Source organism: Scophthalmus maximus, chromosome 5 (genome assembly GCF_022379125.1).
Source record: "Scophthalmus maximus strain ysfricsl-2021 chromosome 5, ASM2237912v1, whole genome shotgun sequence".
Lineage (NCBI taxonomy): Eukaryota > Metazoa > Chordata > Actinopteri > Pleuronectiformes > Scophthalmidae > Scophthalmus > Scophthalmus maximus.
In genome coordinates, this window is record NC_061519.1 from 27522501 (window position 1) to 27536015 (window position 13515).

The following is a 13515-nucleotide window of genomic DNA, read 5'->3' on the forward strand; positions in this document are numbered from 1 at the left end:
TGCCAACACTTAAATTATGATATTTACATAAATCAATTACATCACGCATAAGAAAAATATTGTCCATAATTGTTCTGTCAGGAATGCAATAGGTTTGGTCCGAGTGTACAACTATTTCCAGAATGTTTTTGAGTCTATTTGATAAAGCCCTTGAGAGGAGTTTGTAGTCTGTGCAGAGGAGAGAAACTGGCCTCCAGTTCTTTAGTAAGGCCAGGTCTCCCTTCTTTGGCAGCAGAGACAGCACAGCTCGCTGACAGGAAACAGGAAGTGATCCTGTCCTGAGGCATTCCGTTAAAACGCTGTGAAAATCAGCTCCCAGAGAGTTCCAAAATTGTTTGAAGAAGTCAGAGGAGAGACCATCAATTCCAGGTGCCTTTCAGGAAGACATCTGATGGACAGCGGTTGTTAATTCCTCCATCATCAGGTCAGCGTCGAGAGCAGCTTTCTCTCCCTGGTTGAGCTGTGGAAGCCCGTCCAGGAGCTCCTCACGGCACTCCTTGCTGCACTCCTCCGCCCCAAAGAGATTGGCATAGAAACCCACCGCATGGCTCCTCATCTCTCCTGGACTGGTGGTCACTCTGCCTCCTGGAAGTTGAAGGCAGGTCATCTGCTTCCTCTGAGCCGCTGACCTTTCTAGATTAAAAAAGAAGGAGGTGGGGGCGTCCATGTCCTTGAGCTGAAGGAAGCGAGACCTAACTAGAGCTCCCTTCACTCTCTCCTGCAGAAAGGAGCTCAACGCCAACCTCTTCTCCTTCAACAGTTGACCTGTTGAGGGGTCTGGATTATTGTGCAACCCCTCTTCAATGTTTTTAATGGTGGTTTCCAGCTCCTGGACAACTGCCTTGATTCTAGCAGTCGAATGGGAGGTGTACTGCTGGCAAAAACCACGAATCTGTGCTTTACCCACCTCCCACCACATCTTCAGAGAACTAAAGTTTGTTTTCTCAGCCCTCCACTTCTGCCAAAAGCATTCAAAGCTCTGACAGAAATGACTGTCCTGCAGGAGCTTGTTGTTGAAAAACCAGTGGGATTTGACCCTGTTGCCTGGTGAGATGACCAACTCTACACTAACGAAGTGGTGGTCAGTGAACCCTACTGGACTGATATTACTGTGTGCTAGTCTTGAGCTGAGGCTTTGAGAGATGTAAATCCTGTCAAGTCTTGCTGCACTCACCCTGTTATTGCTGACCCTCACCCATGTGTACTGCCTTGACTGTGGATGCTTCACTCTCCATGCATCTAACAGATCTATATCTGTGATGAGGCTGTTGAGGCTCTGAGCTGACTGTGGGTGGGGTTCCTCACTTGTCCTGTCAATGGTGAAATCCGTGGTGCAGTTAAAATCTCCACCGATGATGAGCTGATCCTGCTGGTAATTCCTCAGCTCATTTCTTAGGGTTGTAAAAAACCCAACTCTCTCTGTTCCCTGATTTGGAGCGTAAATATTAACGAAACAAAAAACTGAGCCTTCTACTTCTGCTCTGACGATAAGCAGACGGCCCTTCACCACTTCAGTAAAAGATAGGAGAGTTAGCCCTGCAGATGCTTTGAACAGCACAGCTACTCCTGCACTGAAGTTGGTGCCATGGCTAAGGACCCTGGGACCTTCCCACCAAAGACCCCAGTCTGTCTCGTCTGCTGGAGTAGTATGTGTTTCCTGTAGGAACAACACATCTGTATGTTTTAGTGTCGAGAGTTCAGAAATTAGAGCCCTTTTCTGTCTGTCTCTCCCTCCATTGATGTTTAAAGATCCGATCTTGAGGCTCCGCATAAAGAGTTCAGAAAAAAGGAAACAAGTTGAAACAAGGAGAGAAACGTAAATAGAAGAAAACACCATGTGATGCACTATCGGTCGAACTATTGACACCTTCCTCAAAGCTGTGATGTGCTTTTTAAGTCGGAAGCGTTTCTTTTCATCCAACAGATCAAACCCGACCACCCTTTTCAGTATACTAACAGATCTGATGAATTTATCAATGTCACTGAAGTGATCGCTCACTTTCACTGATTTCTTGAAAGTCTCATCTAGAAAGTTGTTAATTTCCTCTAGTGAGTAGAGATCAGTGCTCTTGACAGGAGTTTCACCAACTGATGTTGTGTCTGACCCCGAGTCATACTCCATGTCATCTCCCTGAGCTGGTGCCTGGCTAGTGGGTCCCCCCTGTTCTTCACTGGGGGTCACACCGTGCTCTCTGTCTGCTTCAGTCCTGACTGCTGCCTGTGCTTGTGATGGTCCTGCACACTGAGAGATGCTCAGGTTTCCTGCAGCCGCAGACGCCTGCTGCCTCTCGGCCAGAGTCTGTTCCACCTCCACCACCTCGAGCCCACCAGGCCCACTGGGCGAGGCGGACTCGGGACCGGCCGCGTCACCGGCCGCTGGCGCCGCATCACCCGCCGCTGCCCCGGCGTGAGCGGCGCCACGCGCCGCATCGGTGGAACCAGACGCGGAACCAGACGCGGAGCCGGACGCGGAGCCGGACGCCGCCTGTCTGTGAGGGCACGCATAGCGTTTGTGTCCCACGTCTCCACACTCGAAGCATTTCACACTTCCCGAGCTTGCATACACCACGTAGTGCCCGTCACCGTGCTTGACTCTAAATGACACCTCCAGAGTTTGCGTGGGCGAGTCCAGGAACATGAAGGCCTGTCGCCTCAGGGACTGGACGTGCCTCAGTTTGGGATCCTTACATCCCAGGCTCAGCGTCCTGAAGCCGCTGGCCAACTTGCCGAACCTCCGCAGCTCGTTCTCCAGCAGCTCGTTGGGGATGAACGGAGGAACCCCGGACACGGTGATCCGCATGGAGGGAGCTGACAGCGGGGACACCTGCACGAAGATGTCCCGGATGAACACTCCGCTCTCGACCAGCTGATGGACATGCGGCTCGTCCCTGAGGAACACCACCACGGCCCTGTTCATCCGAGACGCGAAGAGCAGCTGGTCGTGTCCGACCTGCTGTCCGACCGCCAGGAGGACTTCCTCCACGGTGCTGTCACTGTCCGGCGGGACGATCCTCGCTCCCTGCCGGATCGACGGAGGTGGCGTCTCGGAGGACGCCATTCCTCCCGGACACCAAACAAAGACCAAACAAACAGTTCCGATCTCTCAATAAACACTATAAATAATAAAGACTTACCCGATCATGCACAAATACAGATGAAAAAGGACAGTAGAGATAACTGACAAACAAAAGAACATTCAAATCTCCGCGCCACTCGCACTTCCACCACCACCACTCACGATCACACAAACCGGAAACGGAAGGGGAGGAGAGAGGAGAGAGGAGAGAGAGAGATGGAGAGAGAGAGAGGGAGAGAGATGGAGAGAGAGAGAGAGATGGAGAGAGAGAGAGAGAGAGATGGAGAGAGAGAGAGAGAGATGGAGAGAGAGAGATGGAGAGAGAGAGAGAGAGATGGAGAGAGAGAGAGAGAGAGAGAGAGATAGAGAGGGAGGGAGAGAGAGAGAGAGAGAGGGAGGGAGAGAGAGAGATGGAGAGAGAGAGATGGAGAGAGAGAGATGGAGAGAGAGAGAGAGAGAGAGGGAGAGAGAGAGAGAGAGAGGGAGGGAGAGGAGAGAGAGAGGGAGGGAGGGAGAGAGAGAGAGAGGGAGAGAGAGAGAGAGGGAGGGAGAGAGAGGGAGGGAGAGAGAGAGAGAGAGAGAGAGAGAGAGAGAACGTCATCTGTGACAAAAGCTCAATTGTTGAAGTTGCAACACACTGATTCATGCTCAGCTGACAGAGAGGGAGCTTGTAATAACACACACTCGGTCCCAACGAGACTCTCTGTAACACACACACACACACACACACACACACACACACACTGACTGAAACAGTGTCAAGAAACACTGTTGTACCATTGTGGTGTGTTTCAAAAGAACACTGGACCATTATACAACTGTGTGTGTGGACAGAGAACAACTGTATATAAAGACAATCAGTGATTGTTATCAATCAATAAATCAATCAACCAATCAATGAATTAATCAACCAATCAATCAATAAAGAGCCTTTCGTGCAAAACTTCAATACAAGGCGCTACACAGAAAATAAAAACAAGACGATACAAATTGACGATGCATCTCTTCATCCTCTCTTTGTTCAGATTCAGGAGCCGCCATCTTGTGCTGGTGGAGTCATGATATCAAGGCCCCGCCCACACACACGCTCTCGACCAATCACGAGTCAGTGTCAGCTGTCAACCATGACGTCTCAGCTCAGTTTTTATATCATCAAATAACTGATGAGAAATCAAAGTGATCAAACATCAGTGATCAGAAACATGAACGCGTGAACAAACATCAACCAGGGGGGCTTATGACCTGTACTGCAGCACACACCAGGGGGGCGGGGCTTATGACCTGTACTAGAGCCACACAAGTGGGGGGCGGGGCTTATGACCTGTACTGCAGCACACACCAGGGGGCGGGGCTTATGACCTGTACTGCAGCCACACCCCAGGGGGCGGGGCTTATGAGCTGTACTGCAGCCACACACCAGGGGGGCGGGGCTTATGACCTGTACTGCAGCCACACACCAGGGGGCGATGTGTGATGACCTCATGCCATGTTTGTTTCAGTGTAAGCGAGCGAAGCCTCCATGATGGAGGACGGACCGTCAGGGCCTCTGGTGTAAAGCTCCTTCAACTTCCTGTTAGCACCACTGCTCTTACAGAGGGGGCGGGGCCTGTTCTGAGCAGGGGGGGCAGGGCCTACGCTGTGTGAACACTGTAATGTGATTACTGCACATGTCAGATTTCCTCCCGATCTGGACAACATGCTCATAACTAATCTTGGCACAAATCTGGCAGCCTGAGCCCACACACACACACACACACACACACACACACACACACTGTAAAAACACAAATATAAGGCTTAGTCACAGTTAATGCAGCTGGTCTGGTTCGTACCCAGGTCACAACATCGACTGAAGGCCTGCAAAAATAACACATAATCATGACAGACAGACAGATACAGACAGACAGACAGACAGATACAGACAGACAGATACAGACAGACAGACAGACAGATACAGACAGATACAGACAGACAGACAGACAGACAGATACAAACAGACAGATACAGACAGACAGACAGATACAGACAGACAGACAGATAGATACAGACAGACAGACAGATACAGACAGACAGATGGAGACAGACAGATGGAGACAGACAGATGGAGACAGACAAATGGAGACAGACAGATACACACAGACAAACAGACAGACAGACAAACAGACAGATACAGACAGACAGATGGAGACAGACAGATGGAGACAGACAGACAGACAGATGGAGACAGACAGATACACACAGACAGACAGACAGACAGACAGATACAGACAGACAGATACAGACAGACACATACAGACAGACAGACACATACAGACAGAGAGACAGACACACAGACAGACAGATACAGACACACAGACAGACAGAGAGACAGACACACAGACAGACAGACAGATACAGACACACAGACAGACAGAGAGACAGACACACAGACAGACAGACAGATACAGACACACAGACAGATAGATACAGACAGACAGACAGAAAGATACATAGAGACAGACAGATACAGACAGACAGACAGACAGCTGGTGTGGGGCAGCATCAGTATCTTTCCTCTGTCAGTTCCAATTGAGTCTGATGTCACTTCCTCTTCTCACCATGACGACCAGGAGATAGAAACTGTTCCTCTCCTTCAACAAACAAACAAACAGGAAGTGACTCTTTTTGAATTCATGAACAAACTTCTACAAATGTGTCTGTGATTTAAAAACTGTTTCTGCGTGTTGTGACCACAGGGTTTGAGTTTTCCCGCCTCTCGTGGTGCGATGGCGTGAGAGACGTGTGCACACGACGAGCGCGGGACCCACGGCGAGGTCATTCATTAAACATGGCCGTCTAAAAATAAAGGCCTCCTCCTCTTTAATCTGGGCCACAGCGTCGAGTGGTTGCATCTGCACACCAGAGACAAAGAGACACAAAGAGGTGATGAGGAGGAGGAGGGTGTTTCATCTTCATCCCGACCAAAGGACGCATTTGTTCTTCAGGAGCGTTTCCCCGCCCGACCTCTGACCTCCCTCTCGGAGCTCCTTCTCCTCTCTCAATGAAGCTAAATCACCAACCCCACGAAAAAGATCTTGACTCAAATGTGGGTTTTAATTATGTTTAAAAAATTAAAGATACACGACTGTAAAGAGATTAAACTGCTCAGGAAAACGTGGAGTCGAGCAGAGTCGCCCTCTGCTGGTCAGAACACAGAACACAGGGTCTACATCTGGTTTCATCGTATGTTTTTACATCCAAGATTTTTCACAGTTTCTATGTGAAGTCTGATGAATGGTTGATATTTCGCACCAGAACTCCTCCCCATGGTTGTCAGGGCAACTGTACTGTAAGAACCTTAACACGTATCAAAGAAAAAGAACTCATAGAATCAGTTTTCTCTCCTGTAATGAGCTGCTCACGTTTTCTTTTTCATGACAACTTCACTTGATAAGTTCTAAAAGTTCTGAGGATAAATATTTATTTATTTATATTTAAACTCTAGCGAAATTTTGTGTGTGATGCGATGTCGCCAGAGCTTATCAGCTTTGATCTCCTCCGTCACAAAGAGTAAATATAAATGATCCAGTGGACAAACTCTTTCTTCAGCATCGCTTCTTCCTCACTTTGCTCTTATCCTCTTCCCCTCCTCCCTCTCTCCTCCTCTCTTCCTCTCTCTTCCTTTCCTCTCTTCTCCTCCTCCCCTCCTCTCTCTTCCTCTCTCCTCCTCCCCTCCTCTCTCTTCTCCTCCTCTCTCTCTCCTCCTCTCTTCCTCTCTCTTCCTTTCCTCTCCTCCCCTCCTCTCTTCCTCTCTCTTCCTCTCTCCTCCTCCCCTCCTCTCTCTCTCCTCCTCTCTTCCTCTCTCCTCTCTTCCTCTCTCCTCCCCTCCTCTCTCTTCCTTTCCTCTCTTCCCCTCCTCTCCTCCTCTCTTCTCTCATCCTCTCCTCCTCCCCTCTTCTCTCTTCTCTTCCTTTCCTCTCTCCTCTTCCCCTCCTCTCTCCTCCCCTCCTCTCTCTTCCTTTCCTCTCTTCCCCTCCTCTCCTCCTCTCTCCTCCTCTCTTCCTCTCTCCTCTCTTCTCTTCCTTTCCTCTCTCCTCCTCCCCTCCTCTCTCTCTCCTCCTCTCTTCTCTCTTCCTCTCTCCTCTCTTCTCTTCCTTTCCTCTCTCCTCCTCCCCTCCTCTCTCTCTCCTCCTCTCTCCTCTCTCTCTCCTCCTCCCCTCCTCCCTCTCTCTTCTCCTCCTCTCTCTCTCCTCCTCCCCTCCTCTCTCCCCCCCCCCCTATAGGTGAGCTGCAGGATTGGGCGGCAGGTTGGAGGGGAAGTGCTTTTGGGAATCACATGGTTCACATTTCCAGCTCCGTGAGACGCCATTTTGGAGTAAAGTTTGGAATTTGTTTGGCTGGGGGAGGAGGAGGAGGAGGAGGAAGAGAGGAGGAGAGGGATTTACTCTCAGAGAAGTTTGACACGAAGGCACAAGGCTGCGGGAGAAGTCAGCTCGACTCGGACACTCGTGTGTGTCTGAAGCCTGGACCCTCAACTTCGTCTTCTTCCTCCCGCGATCGACATCAGAGCTCCGGAGCAGATCGAGCAGAAGAGGACGAAGAGGTAGACGAGGACGAAGAGGACGAAGAGGCAGCTCCGTCCGCACGGAAACGGTTCTCTCCGCGGGACCCTGCAGCCCGGTACGGAGCATCTGGTCCCGTCAGGTCTCAAATTCACACTTTTTTTTTTGAACCAGTCGCGTGTCGCCCCGCGGTCCGTCCGCGCGGTGCACGCCGGGGCAGGAGCGTCTCTGACGGGGACGCGCCGCTCGGAGAGTCGGTCTCAGTCCACGGACCCGGTGGTTTCCCCCCGGACACGGAGTTAGTTCGTCGGAGCGGAACTCGGTGTCGTCGCGGTGGAGCGGTTCTCAACAGCCGGACGTGGAGCGGCGTCAGCTGGCGGAACCAGCGACACTCGAACCCCGCTGCGGTGTGGCCGAGTCGAGCCGAGCCGGACCGAGTCGAGCCGAGCCGGACCGAGCCGGACCGGACCGAGCCATGCCCGTGAGGAAGAGAGGTAAGCCGCTTCCCCCTCACACGAGCCCGCTAGCCTCGGCTAACCGCCGCGTGTGGCGCGTGACAACATCCAGAAGTCGAGTCGAGCCGAGTCGAGCCGAGCAGGTACGAGTGAGTCGCTGGGAGCTAGCCGGTTAGCCGCGGGATGCTAACAGACTTGTATGTGGGGCAGCTCGTCCGGAGACGAACTAAAAATAAACTTCGATATATTAATAAAACATATTTAGAGCCGCAGCAGCTGCAGCGAGACGAGAGACCGGAAGTGTTCACACCAGAGGATTCTACTAACTTTATTATTATTATTATGATGATGACGAGATGAAAATCAGTGTGTCACTTTGTGTGAAAGTGAAAACAGAGAGTCATGTTACTCTCACTGGGACAGAACCGGAAGTGTCACGTGTGAGGTTCTTCAGAGACAGGAAGAGATCAGCAAACCGATATCACATCATCATATCACGATATTAGATCTCTAACATCATGATATCTCTAATATCATGATATCACTTTTGGTTTAGTTCAGCTCCGCCTCCAGCTTCTGTCCAGATCCATAACTCACGTTCTAATATCAGGTTCAAAAATAAAGTCCTGAATATGTGAATGTACCACTTAGAGCCGCAACAGTTAATCGATTAGTAATTGACTACTAAATTTATCACCAACTATTTTGATAATAATCTGTTCATGTATCAATGTTCATGTTTTATGAAGGAAAAAAGTCATAATTCTCTGATTTCCGCTTCTTCAACATGAACATGTTCTGAACTGAAGATCTTTGGTTTGTGAACAAACATCACAAACACGATCAAAATGTTATGAACCAAACAACTAATCGAGAAATGAATCCACAGATGATCGATGATGATGATGATGGTTAGTTGCGACTCTGGTCGGGTCAGAATCTGATGGTTCAAGGACCTGATGAAAACTTTTTGAACTAAACCTTCAGTTATGCTGAAGATTATGTGAGAAGATGAAACATTGTTTTCCATGTTGGGACTGTGAACGTGTGCTGAACCTCTGTGCAGACGCCCAGCGAGCGCTGCTGCTGCTGGAGGAGTACCGGACCAAGCTGAGCCACACGGAGGACCGGCAGCTCCGACACTCCATCCAGAGGGTCATCGACATCTTCCAGAGCAACTTGTTCCAGGCTCTCATAGGTACGACCCCCCCCCCCCCCCCCCCCTCTGTACCCAGCCTCCGTACCAAACGACCTGGGAACAACTCGCGTCTGTCGGCAGTTTTCTGTTCTCTGGAAAGTTCCTGATTCATAAAGTGCAAAAGGGAAAAACCTTGAAAACAAAGAGTCAGTCGTGAAAGAGTCTGATCAGGTGTTTGGACAAACTGACGTGACGATGTCACTGTACCTACAAACAAATGAAACCATGTTTAAATCCACTGGATCCAGAGTTTCATTTGGATCCACTCACAGAGTCCGTGAACGTGTCTGAGAGTTTTCATGAAATATTCTCTGGGAAAGAAAAAATGTATTGTTAAAAACCTTCTATCTCAGAATGTTAAAGACAGATCAAACACTCTTGACTCCGCCCCTTTGTCCAGGTCCATGTTCCATCAGACAGACAGACAGGCAGGCAGGCAGACAGGCAGAAAGGCAGACAGGTCCATGTGCCATCAGACAGACAGACAGACAGACAGACAGACAGACAGGTCCATGTTCCATCATACAGACAGACCGACAGGCAGGCAGGGAGAAAGGCAGACAGGTCCATGTGCCATCAGACAGACAGACAGACAGACAGACAGGTCCATGTGCCATCAGACAGACAGAGAGACAGACAGGTCCATGTTCCGACAGACTGACAGACCGACAGGCAGGCAGGCAGAAAGACAGACAGGTCCATGTGCCATCAAAAAGACAGACAGACAGACAGGTCCATGTGCCGACAGACAGACAGACAGACAGACAGACAGACAGACAGGTCCATGTTCCGACAGACAGACCGACCGACAGGCAGGCAGGCAGAAAGACAGACAGGTCCATGTGCCATCAGACAGGCATGCAGACAGGCAGACAGGCAGAAAGGCAGACAGGTCCATGTGCCATCAGACAGACAGACAGGTCCATGTGCCATCAGACAGACAGACAGACAGACAGACAGACAGGTCCATGTTCCATCATACAGACAGACCGACAGGCAGGCAGGGAGAAAGGCAGACAGGTCCATGTGCCATCAGACAGACAGACAGGTCCATGTTCCGACAGACAGACAGACCGACAGGCAGGCAGAAAGACAGACAGGTCCATGTGCCATCAGACAGACAGACAGACAGACAGGTCCATGTTCCATCAGACAGACAGGTCCATGTGCCATCAGACAGACAGACAGACAGACAGACAGACAGACAGGTCCATATTCCATCAGACAGACAGACAGGTCCATGTTCCATCAGACAGACAGACAGGCAGAAAGGTCCATGGTCCATCAGACAGACCGGCACACAGGTCCATGTTCCATCAGACAGACAGGTCCATGTTCCATCAGACAGACAGACAGACAGGTCCATGTTCCATTAGACAGACAGACAGACAGACAGACAGTTCCATGTTCCGACAGACAGACAGAGAGACTGACAGGCAGGCAGGCAGAAAGACAGACAGACAGGTCCATGTTCTATCAGATAGACAGGTCCATGTGCCATCAGACAGACAGACAGGTCCATGTTCCATCAGACAGACAGACAGGTACATGTTCCATCAGACAGACAGACAGACAGGTCCATGTTCCATCAGACAGACAGTCAGGCAGTAGGACAGACAGGTCCATGTTCTATCAGACAGACAGTAAGACAGACAGGTCCATATTCCATCAGAAAGACAGACAGGTCCATGTTCTATCAGACAGGCAGTAGGACAGACAGGTCCATGTTCTATCAGACAGGCAGTAGGACAGACAGGTCCATGTTCTATCAGACAGGCAGTAGGACAGACAGCTCCATGTTCTACCAGACAGGCAGTAGGACAGACAGCTCCATGTTCCATCAGTCAGACAGTAGGACAGACAGGTCCATGTTTTATCAGACAGGCAGTAGGACAGACAGGTCCATGTTCTACCAGACAGGCAGTAGGACAGACAGGTCCATGTTCTACCAGACAGGCAGTAGGACAGACAGGTCCATGTTCTATCAGACAGGCACTAGGACAGACAGGTCCATGTTCTATCAGACAGGCAGTAGGACAGACAGGTCCATGTTCTATCAGACAGGCAGTCAGACAGTAGGACAGACAGGTCCATGTTTTATCAGACAGGCAGTAGGACAGACAGGTCCATGTTCTACCAGACAGGCAGTAGGACAGACAGGTCCATGTTCTATCAGACAGGCACTAGGACAGACAGGTCCATGTTCTATCAGACAGGCAGTAGGACAGACAGGTCCATGTTCTATCAGACAGGCAGTCGGACAGACAGGTCCATGTTCTATCAGACAGGCAGTAGGACAGACAGACAGACATTAATCATGAAGCCGCTCTGAGAGTTCAAACCTTCACTCAAACTGTCAGACAAGACCCAAGACAAGGACATCAACTTGTCCTTCTTCGACAGCGCAGGTGATGATGTCATGATGGATGTTCCTTTGTTGGATATAAGATCATTTGTTGTTGGAGGAGAAGGGGGAGCTTGACTCTGACTCCGCCCACAGTGACGCTGCTTCCCGTTAGTGGCCCGGTGTCGCTGACTTCACTTCTTCATTAGCAGTGAAGTGTCGGTGTGATTAGCTTGTTTCAGCTGTGGAAGGTTGAAGTCGACTCGAGTTATTAGAAACGATGAATTTTTAGGTATGAGTTTATTCGTGGATGGTTTCAGAGTCTTGTGCTGAGGAAGCTCTGATGTGGAGCGAACTGCCGATCAAACTCTTCATTTAAGGTCAAATATCAGATGATAAATGTCAGTAGATCGACAGTTGGGCGAGAGGTCGTAAAGTTCACCGGCGTGTTGGTGTCGGGGGTCGAGGGTCGAGTCCGCGGTTGGAGCAACATCTGGAAGAAGGAAGAGTCCGAGGTTATTCACTGTCGAATCTTAATCCGCCTCCTTTGATAAATTTAAATCATGACGTCACTTCCACTGGGGCTTTAAGCAATCTATGCAAATGAACATTTTCGTGTGTCACGTCATCACTCAGCTGCTTTTGCGTCGTGAAGCAAAGTGATGTTGCTGGTGAAATGTTTCGTTGGAAGCAGCGTCAGTCATCTTTGATAAAACCATCTCAGCTGAACATCAGGTTCCTTCTGCCGACATCACCTCAGGTTCCTGCTCTCAGCATCTTCATCACTAATGGATGAGTGAACTCAGTGACCTGGATCCTGCTCCCCTCGTCTTCGTCTTCGTATGTCTTCTGTTTGAAATATTGAACAAAACATGAGCTGAACATCGATAGTTACTAAAAGCTACAAATGACATTAGAGCTGAAACTAATTATTCATTACATCAATAATCTAATTCACAGATTATCTTTTATAGTCGCTGATCGTCTTTATATACAGTCAGTGATGGTCTTTATATATAGTCAGTGATCGTCTTTATATACAGTCAGTGATCGTCTTTATATACAGTCGCTGATCGTCTTTATATACAGTCGCTGATCGTCTTTATATACAGTCAGTGATCATCTTCATATACAGTCAGTGATAGTCTTTATATACAGTCGCTGATCGTCTTTATATACAGTCGCTGATCGTCTTTATATACAGTCGCTGATCGTCTTTATATACAGTCAGTGATCGTCTTTATATACAGTCAGTGATCGTCTTTATATACAGTCAGTGATCGTCTTTATATATTCAGTCGCTGATGGTCTTTATATACAGTCGCTGATTGTCTTTATATACAGTCGTGATCGTCTTTATATACAGTCGCCGATCTTTTTTATATACAGTTGGTGATCGTCTTTATATACAGTCGGTGATCGTCTTCATAAACAGTCGCCGATCTTTTTTATACACAGTCAGAGATCGCCTTTATATGCAGTCGGTGATCGTCTTTATATACAGTCGGTGATCGTCTTCATATACAGTCGGTGATCGTCTTTATATACAGTCGCCGATCGTCTTTATATACAGTCGCCGATCTTCTTTATATACAGTCGGTGATAGTCTCTTTTTCATACAGTCAGAGATCGCCTTTATATACAGTCGCTGATCATCTTCATATACAGTCGCCGATCTTTTTTATACACAGTCAGAGATTGCCTTTATATACAGTCGGTGATCGTCTTCATATACAGTCGGTGATCGTCTTCCTATACAGTCGTTGATCGTCTTTATATACAGTCTCTGATCGTCTTTATATACAGTCGGTGATCGTCTTTATATACAGTCTCTGATCGTCTTTATATACAGTCGGTGATCGTCTTTATATACAGTCGGTGATCGTCTTTATATACAGTCG

The 13515-nt window shown here is 49.0% G+C and overlaps 1 protein-coding gene across 18 annotated transcripts in view; it reads left to right on the top strand.

Moving 5' to 3' along the window:
* The first annotated feature begins 7979 nt into the window (after positions 1 to 7979).
* The window catches only part of LOC118310712 (discs large homolog 1-like protein), a 57524-nt gene continuing 51988 nt past the window's right edge, over positions 7980 to 13515 (top strand). For all 18 annotated transcript variants that reach the window (XR_004793828.2, XR_004793829.2, XR_004793830.2 and 15 more), the window contains exons 1-2: positions 7980 to 8111; positions 9139 to 9270. Coding sequence is in view for 15 of the 18 variants with exons in the window: in XM_035633887.2 (XP_035489780.2) it covers positions 8093 to 8111; positions 9139 to 9270 (151 nt within the window). In the remaining 3 variants the exon portion in view is untranslated. The remainder of the gene's footprint in view (positions 8112 to 9138; positions 9271 to 13515) is intronic.